We start from the raw sequence: 21,861 nt of genomic DNA, 5'->3' as shown, positions 1-21,861 counted from the left end.
TGACTTACAGATAACGGCAGGCTTTAGTGGAAATTCAGGGTTGAGTCTAGCAAGATGTGGCTAATATGTGATTAGTTAGACGGGAACTTGTGTGGAGATCTATGGTCAGACAGGGCAAAGTTTGGACAAGGAAACGAGAAGACATTGCTTATGGACGAGGGAGGAGAGGCAAGTTACAGTTCAGAGAGGTTAGAAAATTGGTGATCTAAGTATATCAGGATGTTCATCACCCTGGTTGGTGGTTGTTGTGTTGGAGCATTGTGGCATTCAAGAGATCTGGCCTCCTCAGACTCCAGTGGAACTCAGGAGTTTTGAGGCCAATATTGAAGTCAAGAAATACTTCCATAAGTGAAAGCCTCCCAGCGTATTACCACCTCTCTTCTCAGCTTGAATTATCACTACCATAATAATTCTAGCTCCTTCCAGGAAGTTTGCATTTCTGGGTCATCGAGCAACCTCCCAGGGTTCTGGGGAAGAGCTTCACTTACAGTGTATACACAGCAGTCCACCTGCTCCAGGGGTTTGACAGCCCAAAACTGGACTGCATATTCCCTCTTTGGAGTTATTTCCCTACTTTTCCCCACTTTTTTGAGGGGAAGAGTAATAACATCTGAATCAACATTTACATCTCCTGTGTCACGCATAATAGTCTTAAACATCACAGAGAGTCATTCCCCGAGAAGACATACATCCTATCATCTTGGCTACAGCAAGCACAAACATCAAGTATAGCATCTTTCTTTTCTCTTTCCCTTTTCTCTTTCCCTTTCTTTACAGACAAACTCATCCCATCCTAGCCTGGCTTCTTGCTCCTTTCAAAAACCTTCACACTTACCGAAAGCAGCTGCTCTGCATAATTATCTACAAGTGTACACCCTGTGACACTCTTGAAAAGCAGGATTTTCCCCTCAAAATATGGAGGTATTGCCTGCACTGATGTAATCTACAGCAAGTCTTGAAGCAAATCAACGTCATCTTTGGGACATACTTTGTTGTACAAAACTTTGAATTCATGGACAATCTGGGTTGCCTGAGGGTCTAAAGGAGGAAACAGAGTGGCCTTTCCAGCAATGTTAACAAAGATTCAGAGAGGAGGAGGTCCTGCAAGATTAGGAGGCTTAAGATTTACTAAAATATGTCACTCACCCTGGATATCTTAGGAGATTTTGCAGTAGAGCAAAGATAGGTAGGAGCAGTGAGAGATTACACAAGAACATCGGCATCCTTTTCTTGCAGCCAGAAGGCTGAAATGCTACTAGAATAAGACTGGAAACAAGAAGGTAGATCATATCAAAAGGAAAATGTTCTTATTTCACACACCAGCAGAAATTAAAGGTGGTAAAGAAATACATTTCACATCTGACAAGATCTCTCAGGTGAACCTTTTACTATTTTTTTGTCATTCTCCAGTGGCAGTATATACACTCCTCATGGAAGTAGAGTGCTCTGGCTTGAAGAGGACACATCAGTCTGCACTCCTATGCTCATCCTAGCTTTTTGATAGTGATCATAAGGCTGTCCCAGGATGTCTAAAGGGGTCACTTGTCCCCAGTAGTAGCAGTGGAGGCACTGAGAGGTCCCTCAGTAGCGGGAATGTAGAGAGGTCCCTTTGGCAGAGCTGTGTTGATGTTCAAGGATGGGCTAGAAGTCAGGGAGGTCCTCCCACATGTGACACACCTACCCTACAGCCCTCTGCAGCAGGAGCTCATGCAACAAATAGCCTACTGTAGGCTTACCATTTGGGCACTAATATGGCGCAACACCTCTATGTAATGCTAAAGACATTTAGGTAGTGCTATAGGTAGTTCTTGCCTCCCATATTACCTATGCTTGTTTCTAGACAGGGCTAAAAAGCAAGCTGCGGACACTCGTACTCAGTTTGTAGTGTTCAGCCTGTCCTTCAGAATGTCTGTTGGCTAGAAGGCAAATGTGATTTAGCTCTCACCGCTCTCCACTTCTCAGGAAGAGATGAAGATGTCCCCATTCGCTTGCCATTCAGGCTCAGGTGTCCTGTTTTGAGGATAAGAATCTAACTGATTTTCTCCAGTGAACATGTTGATGAAGCCAGCATTTGCCTAAGTCCATGAGCAGCTTATTGGATAGAGATGTGTGAGGAAGTGAGGAACATGTGCAGAGCCTACTCTGTAAGCACTAAAACTCCATCAAAACTGATGGATGTCAACCATTAATTTTAGTGCTGCTGTGAAGAGGTAGTGCTGATGTACAGTCAGGTGCTGTGTGGTAGATCTGCAACGACATGCCGTAATTTAGGCAGTCTGAATCTTCCTATGTTAAGATCATTCTTCCCCTTCACTCCTCTATGTAAGTAATTGTTGGTTACATAGCAGGATTACTTGGGGGTATATGAGTTTAAGGATTTTACGATGTCTCTGATTGACATATCCTTTCATCCTTATTTGGTGTAATGACCGCTGACATGAAAACTACTGCTTGAGCTAAGCTGTCTCCCACTGAAATCAAAGGGAATTTTTAATACAGGGGCCTTTGCAGAATAAAGACACCTTCAAGAAAAAGAATGCAAGTTCACAAAATTTTACAAATTCCTCTCTAGACAGAACTGCCAACTATTTACTTTTGGCAAAATACCAGCTTCAAAACCTCAGGATCTGATCAGCTGCTGCCTATCACACAAAAAAATGAAGTGGCAAATGCAAGAGAAGGGCAATGAATTCAGAATAGCTCCTCTGTGCCCATGGCCTATTGTCATGTTTATTCTAGCATAATCACAATGCCATAAACATTCAAAATACAAAAACACTGTCACAAATGGCAGCTTTAGGTATTCAATAGATTCAGCAGCAACCAGTCCACAGTAAAGCCAGCCAGACTGTTGGAAACTAGTCAGGAAATAATATTGTGGTAGCTGCATATCGTGAAAAATGCAATTTCATTCTTATTTCTGTTTGTTTTCATTTTTTAATGCTTCTTCTGGTTGGCACTTGGTTGATTTATTGGTTCAAATACCCAAAAGCATCAATGGGTTTTAAACAGAATTCTGTAATTTTGGAAATATACAGACTGAGACCTCATTAAATCAGTAGTATCCCTTTTGAAATCATCCATGTCTACTCCCAATGCTAATGTAGTTGAATTAGTAATTATGCAATTGTTCAGGACTAAAGAATTACAGAGTCTGTGACTGCAAGCTTATTATAAATAGTAATCATGCATTTGATATTCTAGAAATGCAGAGAAACTCAGTTTCTTTGTAGTTCCCATACAAGAACCATATATTAACTCAATGCATATTTGTGTAGAATTATTGCTTGCAAGTTTATTGAGATTAGCCTTTAGTATGGTAATTGAACCATACATAGTAGGGCATCCAAAGAAAATGCAATATTAGCAATATATTTCCCTGCAGCTACATGTTTTACAAAGAAAAAGAAAAATCTAAAAATCTTGAATGTGTCTTTCCCTCATCCTTCCACAAAGTTTGCTTGCTTCCTTTTTTTAATCAGAGGGTGCACAGGTTAGCTTCAATCTCTCTTTCACTGTTGTTCTGCTTATAGGTTTTCAGGTTTTCAATATTAGTGATAGGTAATTTGACATGGTAAAGTATCCAGAGACTTTGCAGCTGTCAGCTGCGAAGTTTGGAATCGGTTCTGCACTCTGCTTCTCCATAAAGCAGAGAACCAGTGTGTCTAAACTTGGGAATAAAAGGTTTCTATCTGGAGATCTTCAAACATAGCTGTTTGCATGTTAGGGAACGTGAGGTTATTTTAAAAGGTTGCTCTACTGTGCACCTAAAACTAAGGAGCCAGAGACCTACCTAAAATTGTATTCCCCCCAAATCCATATATCCAGAGGCTCCTCATGTTTCAAATCATTTTCAGAATGAGGTTTAGACCCACCATGAGGCATAACTGCTCACAATTTCATTAAGTGTTTTTCCTAAAGAAGGAAACAAATGGTGTGTTGCCAAATCAGTCAGCATCAGTAAGTAGATAGTTCTGGCTGAATGAATAGACCATTGTAAATTTTGCTTTCATAACACAGTACAGGTTTTTTTGTGTGAATAAAATAATTGTCTTTATGTGGCTGCCTCCCTTTCTCTTTTTTTTCCCTCTTGGGAGCTTAACACCACATGGTGGACAGTAATTATGCATGATCTTTATCAATAATGTAAAAGAACTTCCTGTTGAAGATAGCTTAAGTGTCCTAGGAGTACAAGATCATGCAGTAAAAGCACAGGCCTATGCCATTCCCTGTGGTAAATAATACTCCGGAAAAAAATTCTAAAAAGAAAAAAGTACAAACACTGTAAAGAGAATTCAAACTTTCTCTTCCCAAAAGAAAACAAACTATAAACTTGCATTATAAAAATATACAAACCTGGAGAATACTTTTTAAAGAATCTCCTTACCCAGTACTAAGAAGGATATAGTGCTCGTTACATAATGATTAAATAGTGACTTGCAATAGAAAAAAGTAAATAATAACTTTTTCTATTAATGTGATATTGGATTTTTGGTTTTATGTGACTGAAGTTCTTTAATCTCACATTGAATTAATTTAAATATCAGATGGAAACACAAATATCTTCACAACTCAGAGCTTTCTGTAGAATGTTGCACATGAAAAGAAATCCACCGATCACTTTATGGCATTAAGCCTGTATCTTTATCAGCTGTGCCCTTTTGGGGGGAAGGGGGTAGAAGTGTCTGAATTTTTTATCAGGAGTTAGTCCTTTGTGTACTGTCTTTTTTTTTCTCTTTGAAAATTGGTAAGAGATAATTTCTTATTCATTTGGGCATATGGATTATTTGCAAGCTATCTGTAGCTGATGATTTTATAAGCATTTTATATTAAGAATTCACTAGTCAAACTCAGTGCTCAGTTAATGCAATTGTGTGGAATTGTTTCTGGTCTCTATATACACGTGGCAGGCAGAAGAGCAATGCCTCAAAAAAATGTAGCATTTCTTAGAAGGAATGTGAACACCAAACGGAAGAAATTCAGCAGAAGAATGGTACAGCCTTGCCGTAATTCTGGATACCCCCTTTTCACAAGAAAGTAGCGTGTGTACACAAACCTATACAGATAGGAGTTACAGAGATATGAAGACCTAGAACACATTTTTAAGGGCTTTCATAATAATTTTCCTCATCAAAATCAAACTTACTCTTTTCATTGCTGCCATAGTTTACTTCTTCCCTAAGACATACAGCCTTCTGCTATCCCCTCCCGTTCCTGTCTTCCTGCTACACGCTCTCCTGTTCTCTCCATTGTGAAGCAATGAGGTCAATAGCCTTCTTTTCTATTAATACCCATATGACAAGATGTCAAAAATGTCTGCATAGCTGCAGGACCACACAGATCCCACTTTCAATTTCCTACCTGAAAACAAACAGAAAAAAGTACCTCCCTATACCCTAGGAAGGAAGTGGTACAGCTAAATATAACGTAGCAACAGATTCAGCTCAATGTTAAAATCTTTGAGGAGTACAGGTGGGTTCTCAATCGATGCAAGAAAAAGCGAGTTGTAGGAGGGAGCCTTAGGAAATGGCTAGTGGAAATAGTGGCCATCTGTCATTCCCTAAAAAGTAACTAAGGAACTTAAAAGAACTGTCCAATTTGGATAGGCACTAGGAACTCTCAACTGTCTCAAGTTCCGTCTATCATTTTACAGCACTGCAGCACTTACCTCTCCAGAAAACATCCAAGACAATAAAGTGGAAGGGAAGGGAAGAAAGGGAAGAATCTTTCTATGGAATATTGCAGTGAGTGAAAAGAAAGAAGATGAGTTTCCTTTGAACAAATGCACATTTAAATGCTGGTGAAATACTGGCTTTTTCAAATAATCAAGAAAATTCCCATTGACTTTGATATGACTAAAGGTTACCAAAAACAGTTCCCAGTTTTACCAACAATAAAAGTCTGAGCTCCTCAAAGAGGCACACATTCTAGTTGATCGTCTCTAGGAAACAAAGATGGAAGCTGACTGTGAAACATGAAAAAAACACTCTTTAGTGTACAAGATTTCTGACTCATTTTCTTTTAAACCAGCTGCTCTAAATATTATACTCTGAGTGCAGAGTCTCTCCCTCTCCCGTTTGAGGCTTAATATACCTTTACCTGAGAAATGAAGAATGTAGGATCACTTATGATAGCTACAGTAAGCAAACCCTAAGTACTGTATTATGCATTTATTGTATGGCTGATTTGAAGTACAGATCTCATCCTGATTTCACTTGTGAATAAGGGCAAAATGACCTTTAAAAGCCATTGGGGCATTCCGAGTTACATGAAGAAATGTTACCTCAGCTTTCCTTTAAATTTGGACCATGTGTAAGGAGATAGTAAACACATAAAAAGACACATTCTTAAAACTCAGATCACTAATAAATATTGTTATAGGTATATATTTAGACAAGAAAAGAAACAGTTATAATTCCCGTACAGTACTTACCCATTTTAACATTATCACATGGTTGTACAAACAGGATTATAACAAGCAAAAGAAAGCACTTTATTTAATGAATAAATAATCAAAAGCATTGGTGAGGGTAGTCTTAAGATTATGCTGCTTTATACAGTTTAAAGTACATCAAACAACAAAATCCATAGTCCCAAAATTCCATTAAATAATACTGAGTAATTATGATTTATAATATTTAAGTATATATATATAATCTATATATATATATATGTGTATATAATCATATCATTATGAGTAATTAAGGTATCTATTTACATGCCATGCAATATTAGAATGTGCTGCAATACCTAGGCACAACAGGTGGATTTAAGAATGGCTGTGGTAAAAAAAAACAAACAAACTTATTTTTGAAAATGAGGGCTATTACTTCCTTTCAGTTCTTTCTTTTCATAATATACAGTGAGAATCTGAGATCCTTTCTGGTAGTTAAAGACATACGTCTACTATTGCACAATTAGGTAGCAATACAAACTTAAAGCTGTAGTTAGAGCCATGAGATGTTGCAGTTAGAGAAAGCATTCTTGCTTCAAAACTTAGCATATGATATGCATGTCTGTGATATTCTTCTCATTGTGGACCCAGTCCTGTGAAATGCTGAGCTTCTCCTACAAGAGGATGCTTACCACTGTGTTCTAAAGAAATTAAGTGCACTCAGTGTCTCAAAAGAGCTGCGTAGTATTTGGCACGATGAGGATATATATCAGCACATGAGTTTTACTACTGTCCAGTAAAGTGATATGTCTGTATCAACTAAAAAAAAAAAAAAAAAAAAAAAAAAAGAGCTTCTAATTCTGCATTTATTAGCATTAATTTCAGTTTATAAATAAACTACGTTGTGTTTTAAAAACCTAGAAATTACAAATTTGCTTCTTCTCAAGCATTTACTAGTCCATTACATACTAAAGGACTTGATATTTCTGTTACTACTTATGGGACAGGTCCTGATATTTTGCTTTGTAAGAGGTTCAATAAATCTTGAAGGATCAGAATCTGGCCTTTTATGTTACGATCCTACTATGCTCAACTGGTTGAAAACAAAGTATAGGATGGGGTCTCACAAGAAAAGCAGTTTATAATATAAGCAGCTGATTTATATAATGTATTATATTTCAGAGAAGCCAAACTGGAAAAAAAAAAAATCAATCTACTTAAGTAATGTGTGATAAAGGATATCTTACAATTTTACAAGGAAGAATCTACCAATGAGAGTTCTGGAACAAGAAGAAAAGTCAAAGGTGGTTTTGGATTATGGGGTAATTATATTTGATGGATGTGTCCACTAAGGTGATCAGCAGTGAAAGTTAATAAAACTAATATTAATTGAGTTAGAACTTAACTGTCCATGATATACTGAGCTGATTCACACCTCTGGGTCACACTGTATCATGGTTTATGTATACTAAAACGCCTTGCTCTGCTCTAGAATTGGTTTCCAGTTTGAAGTTTTTCATCACAGCAGCAAGGACTGCAAGCATATAAAATAAATAAAGTCGAGACTTTGGAACATAGTTCTGCTGAAGAAGTATATTAAACAGGAAAGAATTGAGCCTTCAGAGATAACGCCATGAGTACTCAGTTGCTTTTGCTGTCTGAAGTAGCACGTGTGAGCACACATGCTGTAGAGAACTTCTACTGCTTATTTTACTTTACAGCAAGGATACACGCCATAAGAAAGTTTTATCAGCTGAACCAGGTAAATATTTTGTGGTCATGGGAAATCAGTCATCACAGTCTACTTGTTCTTCTGTCTGAACCAGATATGACACCACTGCTGTGGTGTCACCACCTACATGCCAGTAGGAATACTTTTGTAGCTTATTTTGAGGTATCAGATGCTACTGCCTAAGGCTATTTGACCCTACCCCTATGCCTTTTGTCATGTCACGACTTCCATGGATCCCCTGACATCACCTATTGCCATGTCCCATGATTCTCACTGTGTCCTTCTCTTTCATTAAAGCTACTAGAGCCTCCCTTTGTTCAAAACATTCCAAGATTAAACTTCTGATTGATGTTGTGATCCTCTTTTCCCTATTTCTTTGTTTTCTCATGTCAGCTACATCAGTCTTTATCGCTCCTGTTCTTTCCTCTCACACAGACACACATCTCCTGCTATTTATGTATCCAAAGCTTCCCGAGTTCCTCCATTAGTCTGCTCCGTGCGCAAGTCCTTAAGATTCTTTCTGATCATGATCCCTATCAATAACTTGCTAAAAGGTAATAATCATATTAAGCAAGTAATGTGAATATAATTTTCTTCATATCTATTTGTTAAAATCGATGTATATTTCTGCACCCTCCTTAACTCTGCTCCACATATTTCTTTGTCTGCCTTCAGACAGTTGCTTGGGAAGGAGGTCCTGACTGCTCCATCTTTAGTCAGAGGTGGCACAGCATAGGACTAAATAACTCTCTCTATGCATGCTTTCCATCTTCTATTTGGACAAAGGGCTTTGGTCAGTGACAGTGAAAATAAAGGACTATTGAAGAAACCTTTGGTTTATCTTTTTAGCAGTCCTTCAAAAGTGTGCATTAAGAAATAAATAAATAAAGGGCACCCAATCTTCCTACCTGAAGAACAAAAGCTAGACCTGGCATCAGAGGCATCCATATCATGCCAGGTTATCAATGATTTTAAGTAATATTTAGCCTCAAAGTTAGTCAACTTGAATAGTCACCAATATTCAGCTGCCTTCGCATCCTGTGCAGTGGGATTTGGGGGATTTTTTTTTTTTTTTAATTTTTTTTTTTAAAGCTCCTCATCTGAAATATCACTAAATTCCTGTCAGGATTTAATCTTTCTTTTCTTTCCTTTCCTTTTTTTTTTCTTTTATTTCCTTTTTTTTTTTTTTTTTTCTTTTTTTTTTTTTTTTTTTTTTTTTCCTTAGTCTGTGAGTTTTAGACAGCAGTATGAGTAGTACTGATTAAGCAAACCAAATGATTGTGAATGAATGGGCACTTACTGAATATATGTTTAGGGCCAAGTCCAGATTCCATGGAAACATTCCTTTGGGGAAACATTCCTTTGGTTTAAATGGGATTAAGATACAGTTCTCAGTGCTGCAGATATTTATTTCCTTCCTTCCTTCTTTCTTTCTCTCTTTCTCTTTCTTTCTTTCTCACTTTCTTTTCTTCCTTTGCTTTCTTTACTTTCTTTCTCTCCTGTCTTTTTTTTTTAATAACTACTTCAAAGTTGGGTGAGGCCTTAAGAATCTAAAATTAGACAGAATTTGAGAAAATTATATGAGAAAATTTTCACCTGCTAGAAATTTAAATCATATTTGTTTGTGCTCCTCCTGCACAGGTTGATGGCAGCACAAAGTATTGAAGGTTGGAACACAATACAGTTCTCTTTCTGTAGCAACAGTCACATCATTTACATGATAGAAAGTTTTGAAATATATTCTGTTTAAAAAGGCACTCATAATTCAAAATAGTTGGTGCTATTTGGGTTTTCAAATAATTATTGTATTTCTGGTTTTAATTTAGAACTCCGGGCACCTCTGCTTTAAAACTCAGCATGTTCCAAAATAGGTTACTTTTATTGGTATGTCTTTTTCAAGGTTGTTCGGCTTCTTTTTAGTTTTTTCTTTTCTCTTTTCTTTACTGTGCTGCAACAAAAGTGATTATATAACCACACAAATTTTCCTTGTGAGAAAGTATTTTCCGTATTTTGATATGACTTTATTCTACTCTCAAAAGAAAGACTGAGGCATGGTAAGTGCTGACTTTTCTATATGCTACCACTGTACTGTTACAAAGACTCATGCAAGGATGCTTATTACGTGTGCTTAAGTATGCCTAACAAATCTGGGCTAGATTCTGTCACCTTTGTGCTGGGTAAGTAACGCTTTACCCAATTCAAATAACTCATTTTGAATAAATTCGTACTTACCATAGGAATGACAGAATATGGCCCTCAGCATTTATCATTTGTTGTATATTCCATTCTTTTATATATATATATATATATGAACCAAATGGACCATGATATGCTTAGAAAAATAACTGGAAATTCAGAATGAAACAAAGAAACAAACCAACCAACAACAACAGAAAGAAAGAGAAATTAACAGGAATAAAGTCCCTTAGGCATCTGCCCAAGAACTAACACAACACAATCAGGAATTCAGAACATTTATTGCAAGAGCTGAATAACTAAATAACGTTGAACTGGCAAAGCAGTAACAAGGATAACTGGTTAGATATTTATTCTGTCAAAGTCATCAAACACCCCTCACAAACTGACATAAGTACTGCAATAAGCAATGCACCCCTAACCCATTTTTATGCCTTTTATACTGTGGAGGGAAAAAAAAAAAAAAAGGTAAAAAAAAGTTAACTGCTATATACAAAAGAATAAAAGAAGAAAAAAAAAAAAAGCTTGTGTTTTTGGTAAGAATAAAATCACCTTCAGATTAGCTAAGTTTGTTACTTTAAGACTGATGTTTCACTGTGGCATAAGTAACTTTTGCTTTTTTCTGTAAGGACTTTTTTTTTTCTTTTTTTTTTTTGCATGCTATTTATTTGCGTAAATCATCTGTCATGCCTTAACAAAAACCATCTAAAAATGTTTGGATTTGGATTTGCTTTGCGTGCAACTTAGATCTTATTAACATTAGGAGTCACTCTGCTGGTTTGACTGAGGTGACATGATACTGGTACCTGCCAGGCATTGACCAACTATGATAACAAACAGTTAAACAGCAATAATTAGAGATTTAACCCTTTAGTTCCCCCAACTAGCCTACCAGGAGAATGCTCTGTTACATCATGAAGGCACAACACATTAAATATTCTGTGGCTATGGTCTAAAAACACTTGTGTTACTACAACATTAACGCAGATGAAGATCAACACAAATGCTGCTGTTTCAGCAATACAAACTGTCTTAGGTATAGACACACACCTGCCCAATTGGAAAAACATGATTATCGTATTTTGCTCCTGTAGAATTTCCTCCGTATACTCCAGCTGAGATCAATGTCAGCTACCACTCATTAAATGACAGACTGCAGCTAATTTGATCAAGGATTCCAAACAGCTTTCCCTCTCACCCACCACCACAAATTTAAATATTCTTATTTTGTTTTGCAGTTTCCTTGTTTTATGAAACACAATGGAAGATTAAAAAAAAATTGCTAAATTTTTAAGCCCTTACACAAGTCCTTTCATCTCTTAATATTAAAAAAGAAAAAGAAAGAAAGAAGAAGAAATTCTACCTGAATGCTGGCATCATTTGCTACTACATAGAAAGAAAAATCTTTTTTTTTTTTTTTCCTTTCTACAACCAACCTTTCCTCCCACCCTATCACTCCTTTTTTCACTTTTAACAAGTGTTTTGAGTTCCTTGGAACATTGTGTGTCAGACAGACTACTAACACAGAAACACCATCACTGAAAATAAAAGCAAAACAACAGGAAGCAAATGAAAGAAAGTAAAAAGCAACTGTGAAACACAGAAATATGCTACAGTATCTTTTCAAGTGAACGTTATAAGTACACAAAAATTGTAAGTAATAATTGTTTCTATTTACAAGTATTTGAACACTGATCGACTTGTGTCCACTAACATTGTTAATAGCACAATAGGTTTAATGTTTACAGTTTCAGTTGTTTTGTTTGCAATATGATCTCAAGTATAACAGTCCCAGCATAGATCAATGACAACAAAAGCACGATTTTCTAACTGGATATGCTTTTCAACCATTGCAATCCACTGAACTTTCTCGCTCTCTCACTCTCCAAATGCATCTTCTGTTGTTCATAGCAGCAGTCCAGGGTCAAAAAACAAACAAAAAAAGGATATTTGCCAACTGGAGAGATCTCTGCAGATTGTAATCATGTCTATTTAACAAAACCACACAACTAGTAGAAACACTCTTTCATGTTGCAGGACATCATACCTTCCACGGTGCTAACATAAAGATATGCGTATCTCTGCTAGGTGAAGCATAGTTCTAGAGGTCTACCCAGTACATAAAGCTCTGACACACACACAGTATTAGCAAGTCTAAGTAGGCTAAAGTCATTGGTCCAAAGTAAACATTTCTTATAGCTGGTGCTCCTTTGGACTCTCAACAGCTCCTGAGGCCTGTTTATAAGACTTCAAGTTGGCCAGAGGAATGTCAGTCATGTGGTTGCCAGTGTTGAAATGGCCCTCACTGGAACCATACTGCTTTCGGTCACTGAACTGGTTTCTGTTGCTATCTTCTTTCCAGGTCCTGGTCAATGTGTGTCCATTAACTAGTTTGTCCTTCTTAACCCATTCTTTCTGAGGTGCAAAGGTGGAGAGAGGAGACTTTGGCTGTTGGTATGGGCCCAAGCTGGGAGGCATCCAACAGTTGTCTGAGTGACCCAAAACCAGGCATTCTTGAGTACACATCTCTGTAGCTTCAGCTAATCCACGTGGCCCAAGAGGCCCATCTGTAGAAGAAAAACAAACAGAAAGAAGAAAGAGGGAGAAAGAAAAAAACCAAAACATAATATTAGATCGTGGTATTTGGCATCAAATTTATACATATACCTCATGAGAAAATTAACAATGATTCTGCAACAAAATATTGTGCTGGTAAATCCTAGATACATTTTCATTCTGTTAGAAAGTAATGCTTTGTAGGGCATATACTCCCTACATATGCTACCTACATAGTTTCCAAAAGTGGAGCTACAGTTCAATTAGCCCTAAGTTATCAGCTGCAGATCCTACTATGAATAAACTTAACTCCCTTTTTCAGTCATACTAAGAAAATAAGAGCTAGGTAGGTGAAAATGTCAGAGGCAGTAAACATACACTTGCATATTCTGAGTGAGAATTAATGCTGCTTTCTGTAAGGCCTGTGTGTGGCCTTAATGTAAGGCCTACAGTGTGGATGTATTTTTGTCTGCTTTTAACTCACTATACTGCTGCAGAGCCTTGGTGAACTACCAGCCTACTGCAAACTGAGAAACATCCATACTGTCCAAAAACTGGCTTGCCCAAAGGAATGCTCTGTATGCAGGATTATTCTAATGTCTACTATTTCACAAACTTGGGTTGGTGCGTAGTTCTAGACATCTACTCAGTGGATAAAACTCTGATGCACACTCCCAACAAGTAAGAGAGAAGTTAAACTTTGCTGGATTTAATATGAAAACATGAAACACTTCAAAACATTGCAACAGGAAAGAGAATAAAAATCTGTAATTCTTCTGACCATTAAACACATCTCAGATAGCTGCTATGCAACCATAAAAATAAAGGGGTAAATAAAAAGAGAAGGCTTATATAAACCTTGCACCTGATAAAGACAGAACTGTTCTCATAATTCTTCATAAGTCAGGAATATGAGACCACAGGAGATAGAAATGAAGCCTGCTGAACTACTATGCATATTAAATATCCACATCATTTTTCACACACTACTGAGGACACAGCTGGCCAGCTGCAGGCATCTTGCAATCAAGCAGACAGGTCACCCATGTCTTCAGCAACACTAAAATCCTCTCAGTCTTAGTGCATTTCTAAATGGCTGAATTTGCTCATCTGATCAGACTGGATGTATGAGGAAGGGCAAGCCAGGAAAAAGGCAGAGAAATCATTTTGTGTGTCTTTTTTAGATATTTCTCAATATCTGAGATATGCTTTGTCATGATTCTTTGCTAACGATATTGTAATTTTGAGCAAGAATTTTGAGATGCCTTTTCTTGACTTCAGAGTAAATCAACTGGCTAGTGCTATAGACATTCATGGAGTTAAGGAGACATATTTCCTTGATTAAACAGCCCAGTGACAGGAAGGAAATTATAGATTGATTTTTGAGAAAGAACATTAGCAGGTATGCGTGAATAGTGAAGTTATGAAGCACCTTAAAAAGCACTACTAATCAGAAGAAAAATGTCAGTGGTGTATCAGCAAAAAAAGTGTATCTTTATAATAACATAATTGAGACTCAAAATGATAAGTGAGGACACTCTAAAAAAGATTTCTGTGTTACTATGCCAAAGAATATTTCATTCTTTTGTACTCCAAGCATATATAATAAATTACTCTTAGTAACAGATCTTCTTCTGAATACTGAAATTATCCCAATTAATTTTATGGAAATTGCTATTCTTTCCCAGTTATTTGCTTGGTTTTTTTAACTAGCACGTAACAATTTATGGTAGTAAATTCCACAGATTATCAACCCACTGCTTTTATACACACATATAGAAAATGCAATCATGTATATTTCTACATGTTACAATGTAATTAGTTAATCTTCTTATCTCTGAGTAGCTCCTCTTTTTGAATATCTGGAGAATATACAGTATGTTGTTGATGTGACAGAATATAATACACTATAAGAAAAGCTGCTTCTGCATTCCCCATGGAAGAAAGTGTCCTATTGCTGACAACTATAACATGAAAAATGTATAGAATCAATGCTACTTTCCATTATAGATCAATACAAGATGAAATAATTAAGCCAGAACCATTAGGAAAAAAACGAAAAAGCAACTGTAAAGTAGGAGCTCAGCAGAGATTTCAGTGGGAACCAAGAACCTTGATCCTAAAATGAGAACTGTGACAATTCTCTGGTAGAGAAAGATTCTTTTTTCTATGAAGCTTTTCTTTGAAGCCTCTAGTATGAAGTTATAATCAAACTGAGGCAGGTACTTAGTACAAAAAAAAGCAATAATAAGTAAAGGAAGTATTCACGGTATATTGTTAACATTTCCAAAGGTTAATCTATAGGTTAAAGGCTGATTTATTTATTTTTTTGCTGACAACAGAAATTTAATTTTAATTATTTTTTTCCCATTTTCAGAGGAAAAAAGTACAAAGTGGCAGAACTATTTTCAACGTGCCTACTCTCACAGTACAATACTATCTTGCTCACCAAGGAGGAAAGGTTTGGCAGGGATTAAAACTTTCAAAACACAAAGAAAACCTTTCGCCACAGAATGACGCATTTCAAGAAATACAGTGCATGCACTCTGTGCTTCCAATCTACAGTGGAATAAAAGGTTAACAGGAGAGTCCTCAGTACTATAGTTCTGAGGGGGGGGGAAGTAACTTTTTCTGTTTAGTTAAATAAATTTCAAGAGATAACACATTTGTTTCTATTTAAAATTTAAATGAGTAATAAGCTGGTTTCACTTAGCACTAAATATGCATGTGTGTGGTGCCTGTCACACCTGATCTCCAGTTAAGACCCTTAGATACAGGCATAATGTTTTTGTAAATATTATTGCTAATAATGGTGATGATCATGATTTAGGAGACTCTATAAATGTCCTACTGTAAGACACAGGAAAAAGATGAAAAACTGATTTGGGAAAAAAGGATCTCGCCTACAAAAAAAAAAAAGAAGACAGTCTTTTGACAATATGGTTTTTTTCAGCTTCTGTTTTGTGTAATTATGTTCTCAAGTATAGACAGTTTATTCTTTCTAAGACTCCTTATTATTCAGGTTGCTGTTCAGTAGCATAAAGTGAAATGATCATGAGCAGTATGATGGGAGAGAGATCTTCTGGGGGTAGCTTGCACTGAAGAGTTGGCTGCTTTGTATTGAGAAAGCATAATGTTGCCTTAATGGTAATTATCTTTCTCCTCCACCACTGCTGAACAATAGCTTTCACCCAATTTTCTAAAGTTGCTTCATTACCACATACAATGACACCACTTAAAAACCTGTTCCTGCTGCTTTAATTTTATAATTGCATTAATTTGTTTCCTTTCTCTTCATAAAAATGTCACTGAAATTTCTGTATCAAGTTTTTCCACACTGAAGTACTTTATTGATATGTGGGGTTTTTTTTTTTTTTTTCAAAGTATTTGTTCTCTGAACAATCCGTAATACATGAGGCTGGTTATCAGTCTTGGCTGCTTGAATATATAATGACACAAATGCTGATAAAACTGTACAAGCCATCTGTCTCTGGAGTTAAATGTTTTGAAAGCAAACACAAAAGTGCATAACAAACACTCCCTTAAATTGTCTTTGTAAATATTTATATCAGATCTTACCCAAAAATGCTTTTTTGTTGTTATTTTATTCTGTTAATAGCTGTCAAGCAGATGCATGACTTGCCTACTCAAAAGCAGACAGGTGTAAGAAGGAAAATAATGTATGCCACTCAAGAGCCGGTCATACCCTAATGCTGGAATTTCTGTGTGGTCTTTTATCTCTTTTTATTATACCCAGAAGCTAAACTGCTATTTCATTGATTAACTTACTGCTGCAATTAGCAACTAGTTTCTGGTGTGTTGACCAGCTGCTTTTCAACCTGCCTCTTTAAAACGCCCTTGCTTAAAGCCAGAAAATTCATTCCTCAAGTCTGAAAGAGTCAAGACCACAAGATAAGTTCCACTCGGTGAGACTTTTTGGTCTCAAAAAAATGAATGGGTACTCTTTGCCTGAGGGCACTAACATTAAGTATAGTGGGTTTGAACATGGCCACAGTTGTGTTTCAGACAATCATATTTATTTAACTTTTCATATGGCATCTTAAAAAAAAAAAAGAAGAGAAAACAACAGCAACAACATTTTCAGCTCTATTTAACCTCAAATACAGAAAGCTTTTTTTAAGCTTTCATGGGCTACTTTACTAAATGACCTTTTCTGAGACCACATGTTTTTACAGCCTTCCCCACATATATTGGAACTGAAATGACATTATTACATTTCATAGAGGTTTCGCAACTACTGTATATATTAAATATAAAAACTGGAAAACAGTTTATAACGAAAAAAATTCTTTTGACATTTTTTTTCTCTTAAATATCAGCCAAATAAATGAGAAAGGCTGTTCTTTATTTGTAGTCTGTTAAAAAAAAATAATCCAAGACTACAAAGCCACATACACGCTGTGCTGGATCTGTTTTCTTGGTATTATTAATTAACAGCAAGATTCAGTGACTACTAAAAATATATTTTTAGTGGCTTATTCCATGGTCATTCCACCTGGCACAGTCAGTGCTGATAAAATCACATTCTGTCCCCAAATCACCTTGTTCCAAGGTCCCTGGATTCCTACCATTGCTGCTGCCGGTTTTGGTAGACTTATCACCACCACCTCGTAACCTGCTGCTTCTCCCTCCCCTTCCTGGAGCTGCATCCTCCGTACTCAGGTACAGATCAAGAAACCCCTGCTAGTTCCTATTCCCTGTCTTGGCCCAAGCTTCTTTTTCATCACTACTGAACTAAATAATACTGTAAGGTTAGCTTATATCTGCATTACTTAGCAGAGATAAGCTGCCAGAACCCTTAATTAGCACAATAACAGGAGGGACAGGAAGCAGTGGGGTAAGGGTGTGTGGGAGGTACTGCCCAGAACACAGAAATGCAGCAACTAAAATATTTTCTGAAAAGACAGGAAAAACTGGCAGAATAAGATTTTCTACACAATTCTGTGAAGCGCTCAAGTGATCCAGATGGGTTCCACAGAAATGTAGGTGTCTAAGATCCAAACTATAATTACAAAAATCACGCGTGACTTCTTTGACTCCATAGACAGCTAAATTTTGAAATGCAACATTATTCAACTACTTGAAATTCTGTTTCTACACACAATTGCCTCAGTCTTGTGATGACTGAGATTGCTTCATGTCTAAATCTTTCCAGAGTCAAGAATGTAAGTGTTCCCTTCCCTTCATATCTTGAATATCTAAATGTTTGGCATTTTAAGAGTACAACTAACACATGCCAACGGGTTGTAGCTTTGAACAATATAGCAGTCCAGCAGGCTGGTTTTTTTCCCCCTCCAGTTTATCCCCATAGGCTGATTACAGAAAGGGCACCTGCCTTTTGTTTTAAACATTGTGCAGAGGCCACTTGTGGTTAGAACATTTCTGGAAGGCTCAGCTCCAGTTCCCTTTTCTTTCTGATAGATTCTGGTCCCTCTCTCCTATAGATGTACAAGAATCAACCTCGATCTTGGTAACAAGAGCTCTTCTGAGAAATGTGAAGCAGTTCTGTAATCCTGCAGAGAAGGGGACTTCTTACACACCTAGGGAATGCTGAAATTACTAATCTACTGTAGAAAAGGTAGCTGTTAACACCATGATCACTTATAGAAAGTATTCTGTATTTCTTGTCTCGAGTTCCTTTCACCTATAGCTGCTCCACTACAAAATCTACAGGAAAGGGATTGTTACTTATGTTGTTATATTTTATTTCTTATTTTCTGGTATCCTTCCCAGAAATTTAATAACATTACGATTTACAGGTTACACCTCCATCAGTAATGGCTCTGTTGTCAGTAAGTTATTTTTATCTAGCCTAACTTTATGTGCCTATTTCCATTTTTTTTGCATTGACATACACGTATATAAACCTCTATGCACCTCCATGTGTGCACGTTCAGGAAGTAGTCAGGTACCACAGAGTCAACCCTTCGAAGCACTGGCAGCCTAGACAAAATTTTAGTTCCCTGCATTTTCCAAGGCAAGACACCTTCCAAGAGCTGGCGCTTTCCAAGAAATGGAATTCATTTTATAATGCTTTTGAGAAAAAAGCCTTTGGTTTCCTAGACCTGCTTACCTACATATTCCTTGGAATGAATTTTGTGGCCTGTTTCTGCAGATGGGAACAAATAGGCTACTTCATCTACTGTCCAGCTAGATGCAGAGCCGGTGCCACAAGACTAAGCTTGCATGTTGCTATGCCTAAGCAAATACACTTTGAGAAAGCATATAAGGAATTTGAGCAGAGTTTAGTAGTTTAGAGTTGTTAATAATCCCATGAAGTCTTCCAAACCAGCTTGTTTGGAAATGGAAAGTTCAGTCTATAGGCAGGCCACATTTACATCTCTCTGCCCCTGCCGTCTAAACACACCCTTGAAATTAGTTCAGCTGTATGTTATTACATTTCTGGGTTAGTTCTGTTTTTTTTATAATATAAATTATTTAATAGTGAATTTATTTGGGACTTAACTCTTAGAAACATCTCAGAGTAAGAAATACATTTTTATAGCCCAGGGGTAGTTCTTCTTGGTTGCTTGAAAAGCTGCAGAGATTTAACCAAATTCTAGCCCTCAGTTGTCCACAGAAGATAGCAAGCAGCCCATTTCCTAATCTCTACTGAATACACCTTATGTCTCTGCTGAACTTGTGAGACACTAGGGGTCAAGTTTGTTTAGCGCTGCCTAGTCTTTGTGAATAGATAGCTGAATTGACTAATGTTAGACTTGTGACCATTTTGCAGGCAAGTTACAACACTCTGAAATCACACGGGCATGGTCCATGCTATCAAGGTAGGAAGAAGCCACACGAGGCCTTCCAGAGGAGTCATGGCCTGGAGTGGTGCAGAGTTCCCACTGAACAGCTCACACCTGGGTGATTCATAAAAATCCAGCTCTGTTACTTGCCAGGGATTACACATGGCCTATGTTCAGATCTCTATGCCACCCTTTGTTTTGTTTTGTTTTTCCCAAACTTTAACTGGGTGAAACTTTATACCTGGTAGTTAAGAAGTAGGTTCACTAGATAATCCAGTGGTTCTTTCTGGTCTTAAAAATCTATGTATCAGCAAATGCTAACATAAAACTGTGTTCTGTATAAACTTGCACTGACAAATGTAGCCAATTGTAGTGTACCCTTTACAAATACAGAAGGTACAGAATAATATCTGGGATTGTTATTCTGGTTTAATGCATTCTGCCATTAAAAACAAACAAATAAACAAACAAACAAACCCCCACAAACGACTGCAATTTGTATTCTCAGCTTAAGTGTCACATTGTGGATGCAGACAGTCACCTTCCAGGGAGAGCAGGAGAAAAGTGCAAACAGGATTTGGCAAAAACCCCTTTTGTTAACAAATAAATAAAGATTAAATGTTTTACACATCTCTCATACAGATTTCATTCTTTGGTCACAGATGAAAAGTCAACATTTGCAAATGGAGATAGTCCAAATACAGTAATACATGGGCAGCCAGAACAGCAGATTCTCTCCCTGAAAGGATATTGTTATTTAGACAGACTATATGGCACAAAAAGAGCAGACAGCATATCTTTATAAATTTGCACCCATCTTCAGCATGGCATGGAACTCATCCATCTTCTCATCTGCTGAAGCTACTCCTATGAAGAATGCTATCTCATCTAATCTTATTTCCTCAAAATTAGCATTTTTTTCCTGCCATACATTTAATTTTAGCAGGACTATCTAACAAATCAAAATGCCACAGAGGATTCAAATGAACCTTCCAAATTTGATTGGATCACTTAATGAGACCAAAGCACAGTCAGTGTTCAAGTATTTGGAATAATACTCATTTTCAGCATTGATCTTTTTCGTTATGTAGCTCTTCATTTTGCTGCCTAAAAAGTCTTTATTCCCAAAAGGTGATGATGGATGATGATAATGAAATATTTATAAAGCATCCCATGGTCACAATCATTTACTACCTTTTTCTCTCACACCTAAATATTTATGGTACTTGATCAAAATATTTTGTTGAATTGATTTACAGGCAACCTGCTGAGACAGCACCACTTTTGACACGGTCATATTTTCTGATCTATTAATATGCCCCAAACATGAACCCGCTGTCCGTCAAAAACAACTTAAGTCTCAATTTGGAAGATTCTGTCAACTATTTATCATAAAATCAAATTTTGGTGAGCAATTTCTACAAATTGTGTGTGAGAAAAGGTAGGATTCAATGTGAAAAAAGGTATTATTCAAAATGAAAAAAACTGGCAGAATGCTGTGAAACAGAGCTGAACAATATTTATTTCAACACTGTACAGTTTTGTAAACTTTTCATGCAGCTGCTATATGCCTCACCATTAATTCACGTACAGCAGAAAAAATAAAACCAGTCAACTTGAATTCCATCTGATTTTTATGATTTTTAAAAGAAGCCTAAATTAAAGTGTTGTTTTTCCCGACTGCTCTCTAACTTACAGTAAACGCCTGATCTTCTGACTTGTGATAAATACAGATCATGCCTTGAGGGCAGGCATGATATCTTGTGATTTTATCGAAGTAAGGATACTGGATATTAGTAATATATAGTAATATATTAGTAATAGTAGTATATATTGGATATTAGTAATGCATTACTAATCCATAACTGAATAAAAGCACAATTCATCATCATATACTTATATATGATGAACTGTGCTATCTGGACAATTATATATATATATATATATATAGTGATTTATTTGTATATATATCACACATTTTCTATACTTTTACTTTTATACATATTTTTATATATATATTCTATCTATCCAAGTCCTTTATCTTAACAACAGAATGGAATGAACAGAGTGATGCTCATTGAAGTGAATGTAATCACTCACAAAATGAGCAACGTAAATGCTGTGCTCAAGTTGGGTATGCAGTCATCCTAACCTCCTTCTGTTATCAATGGAGAGAGAATCATTTGCACAAAGTGATTCAGCTCTCTGAAGAC

General features: G+C 36.6%; 1 protein-coding gene across 4 annotated transcripts in view; it reads right to left on the bottom strand.

The window, feature by feature from the left end:
- Positions 1–6,370: 6,370 nt before the first annotated feature.
- Positions 6,371–21,861, bottom strand: part of PCDH9 (protocadherin 9) — a 696,978-nt gene continuing 681,487 nt past the window's right edge. For 3 of the 4 annotated variants that reach the window (XM_030036363.2, XM_030036364.1, XM_030036365.1), the window contains one exon: positions 6,371–12,889. In XM_030036363.2, coding sequence (XP_029892223.1) covers positions 12,516–12,889 — 374 coding nt within the window. In that variant the 3' untranslated portion in view covers positions 6,371–12,515. The remainder of the gene's footprint in view (positions 12,890–21,861) is intronic. The other variant, XM_030036366.1, reaches the window with a different exon arrangement.

Source organism: Aquila chrysaetos, chromosome 14, assembly GCF_900496995.4.
Source record: "Aquila chrysaetos chrysaetos chromosome 14, bAquChr1.4, whole genome shotgun sequence".
NCBI lineage: Eukaryota > Metazoa > Chordata > Aves > Accipitriformes > Accipitridae > Aquila > Aquila chrysaetos.
Note: the sequence above shows the minus strand (reverse complement) of the source record. Positions and strands in the feature narration are given on the sequence as shown.